Source organism: Salvia splendens, chromosome 1 (genome assembly GCF_004379255.2).
Source record: "Salvia splendens isolate huo1 chromosome 1, SspV2, whole genome shotgun sequence".
NCBI lineage: Eukaryota > Viridiplantae > Streptophyta > Magnoliopsida > Lamiales > Lamiaceae > Salvia > Salvia splendens.
Window position 1 is genome coordinate 9,644,418 of NC_056032.1, and position 3,332 is coordinate 9,647,749.

The 3,332-nt window shown below is 40.5% G+C and overlaps 1 protein-coding gene across 1 annotated transcript; it reads left to right on the forward strand.

The window, feature by feature from the left end:
* The first annotated feature begins 472 nt into the window (after nucleotides 1–472).
* LOC121779738 (protein FAR1-RELATED SEQUENCE 5-like) lies at nucleotides 473–3,332 on the forward strand. Its single transcript, XM_042177500.1, has 4 exons — nucleotides 473–497; nucleotides 940–1,684; nucleotides 1,804–2,825; nucleotides 2,920–3,332. Exons 1-4 carry the CDS (start codon nucleotides 473–475, stop codon nucleotides 3,330–3,332), a joined length of 2,205 nt encoding a protein of 734 aa, XP_042033434.1.

Sequence of the window (3,332 nt, forward strand, 5' to 3'; positions counted from 1 at the left end):
TATATATATATATATATATATATAGAGGTGTGATCAAATGCAAACTCCCTAAGATGCAAACTATGCAAACTCTAATCCTACACCATTATAAGATATAATCTACGGTTCATGATAAAATACTTATGTTAATGTCAACGATTAACATAAATCAAGTCACTAAGGGTGTATATGGAATGTGAATCATTCGGCTGTTACAAAAAACCCACATTTCTCTCCAACTATTCCATAACTTGGTCAACATAATTATGTAGATCCTAATAACCGACGTGGTCAATAATGTTCCCCTAATTTATCGCCATTCATCCAAAACTTCCATTAGCTTCATTTTTAACAAAGATTTAATGCATACGAGGTTTCTTTCTCATTCAGCCATAACTTTATCCCACTGTAATTGATCTAACAAAGCTTCTTCCGCGATCTTATACGAAGTATATTTGTCCGGCGTAAGCTCAAAGGCCACGTGTGGTTTGCAATGGAGTTGTTTGACGAGGCTCAAGGTAATTTTCATGATAATTTGAACTAGAGGCGTTTCATGACGTTGAAACCAATTACGGTTATGGTTGATGTTTTTGTGTTCGTTGATGAATTAGGTTGAGTAGTAGGCTCGATGTTTTTATGTTCGTTGATCGACGAGGTAGAGTAGTAGGTTATATTTCGAAATGGTTGATGAACTAGTGTAGAAGTTCTTGTGCTTGAACTAGTAGGTTATATTTCGAAATGGTTGATCAAGATGTTGTTGAAATGTAGAATTTGGTCAATACTCGCTCCTTATTTGAAGCTGTACTGAATCTGTTACGTTTTTTTGGTGGAAAATAGTTCAATTTTGTCTACTTTTTTATGCTTATTATGATGCTCTGATACATAAATAACCAGCAATCTGCCAATTCGGGCAGTGACATGCCGTGATGACATTTTGACACTTATTTCTTTTGTTTATAGCTGCACTTATCCCAGGTTGCAGGTCCGACATGCAGCCTTACATTGTACAGGTGTTTGAAACTTTGGACGAAGGAATTTCATTTTATGAAGCATACGCCAACGAATGCCGTTTTGATACTCGTAGATTCGGACACAAATACTCGAACGACATAAAAACCTGGCAGACTATTGTATGCAGCCGGCAAGGTGCAAAGTTGGATGTCGACGAAGAGGCGAGTTCTACCAAACGTAGACGCCGTTCTAGCAGGTGTAATTGCAATGCCAAACTTACTTTGAAGTATTCGACCAATCCTGGCAGTCCTTGCTATGTTGTCAGCAACTTCGTAGACCTACACAATCACGAGATGGTTGATAAAAAGCACGTCCGATACATGAAATCCAACCGCAACCTTGGGGATATCCATTATAAATTCATGCAGGACTGCGCAAAGGCCAACATTGGACCTACAAGGACTTTCAATTTATTGAAGGAGTTCTTGGGTGGGTACGATGCGGTGGGTTGCACCGTTACTGACATACGGAATTGCAAGCGCGACATATTGCAAGAGATGAAAGGCGCGGACGTCCAAATGATTTTAAATCAAATGGAGGCGAAGAAGAACACATGTGATGGTTTCCATTACAAATTCCAACAAGGTACTGACGGAAAGTTAAGTAGCCTTTTTTGGTGTGACGCTGTGTCGAGAAAGAACTACAAGATGTTCGGTGACATCGTGTCATTTGACACTACCTACTCAACAAACAAGTAACAACTCGTGTCTAGCATTTTATTTAATCTTTTTATTAGGCTCACAATTAAGGCTACATATATTGTTCTTCTTCACACTTTGGTAATGATCGTTTATTGATATGCTTGTTGAATAGGTATTGCATGGTGTTTGGGCCATTCACTGGAAAAGACAACCACGGATGCCCTGTTACGTTTGGTGCCGGATTCGTGTCAAATGAGGGAGCTGACTCATTTTGTTGGTTGCTAAGTGAGTTTGTCGATTGTATGGGGTTCGCACCTAAGTTGATAATTACCGACCAGGATTGGGGCATGAAACTTGCTATAGAACGGGTTCTAACTAGTACCAGGCATCGTTGGTGCATGTGGCACATAATGATGAAGCTTCCTGAAAAGGTTCCCAAAAGAATACTTGCCAACGAAGAGTTGAAGAAGGATTTGGACTCTTGTATATGGTCTGAATTGTTGGAGCCAGAGGAATTTGAAGAAACTTGGCTGACTATTGTGGACCAATATGGTTTACAAAATGAAGCTTGGTTCACTACCATGTTCGCACATCGAGAGTATTGGATTCCGGCTTATTTTAGGGATTTCCCAATGGGGTCGTTGTTGAAGACAACTTCATTCTCTGAGTCCGAGAACAGTTTTTTCAAAAGGTACACAAACCCGCATTTTAATCTCGCTGACTTTGTGATGCACTACAATAGCGCGTTGGATGCTCAGCGTAACATAACTGAGAGGCTCGATTTCTCCGATGCTTCAAAAGTCCCCATCCTGTCAACAGAGCTTTTATTCAAGAAACACACAGCTGCTATGTATACAGATCGCATCTTTGTTCAAGTTCAAGCTGAGATCGTCGAGGCTCATCATCGTTGCAGAATGTCTCACTTTCAGTTGGAGGACAACACTGAGATATACACGATAATGGACAGCCATAGAAACAGAGGTGTCGTCCGTCATGAAGTTAGCCCCGAATCGTACCAATGCGATTGCAAGTTGTTTTTGCGTCGTGGAATATTATGTTCACACATTTTTTGGTTGTTCAAAAATCATGACGTGAAAGAAATACCATCCGCATATATTGGTACAAGGTGGTTGAAGACGCCTTTGTTGGAATCAGTGCACAATGATCCGAGGGAGGAGTTGTCGAAATTTGCAGGTTCGTTTTCAACGCCATTTTTATTTTTCCCCAATTGCTTCGTTCATATGTAATGTCAACATGGTGTCACTATACTGATGCTGGATTTACGCAGATTCACAAGTCGATGCAAAACGTGTTGTAGCAACGAAACTACATTCGTTATACTTTCATTTATTTCAACGAGCGCAGAGCAATGCAGATGACATTTTTGCATTATTCGACGGAATGGAAGAATTAAGTCATAGACTCTTTGGTGATACAGTACCTTCCGTGGCTTCAATGGGTAAAGCACAGAGTATTGAGAACCTGTATGGGCTAGCTCGCCCGAATGTTGTTACCGTGCACCCTCCTAATATAGTGAGTACAAAGGGATCCGGCAGCACTTCTGGAAAAAGAATTCAATCATCCTTAGAGAAGGCTATCATATTACAGAACAAACCTAAGAGGCGATGTGCAAAGTGTCGAGAAATGGGGCATCACGATGCAAGGAATTGTGGCAGGGAGAAAGGAAAGTCAAATATGTAG

Coding starts and splice junctions, on each gene's coding strand:
- LOC121779738 (XM_042177500.1), top strand. CDS start 473: ATGGAGTTGTTTGACGAGGCTCAAG. Junction 1,685..1,803: donor ACTACCTACTCAACAAACAA/GTAACAACTCGT, acceptor CTTGTTGAATAG/GTATTGCATGGTGTTTGGGC. Junction 2,826..2,919: donor GGAGTTGTCGAAATTTGCAG/GTTCGTTTTCAA, acceptor GGATTTACGCAG/ATTCACAAGTCGATGCAAAA.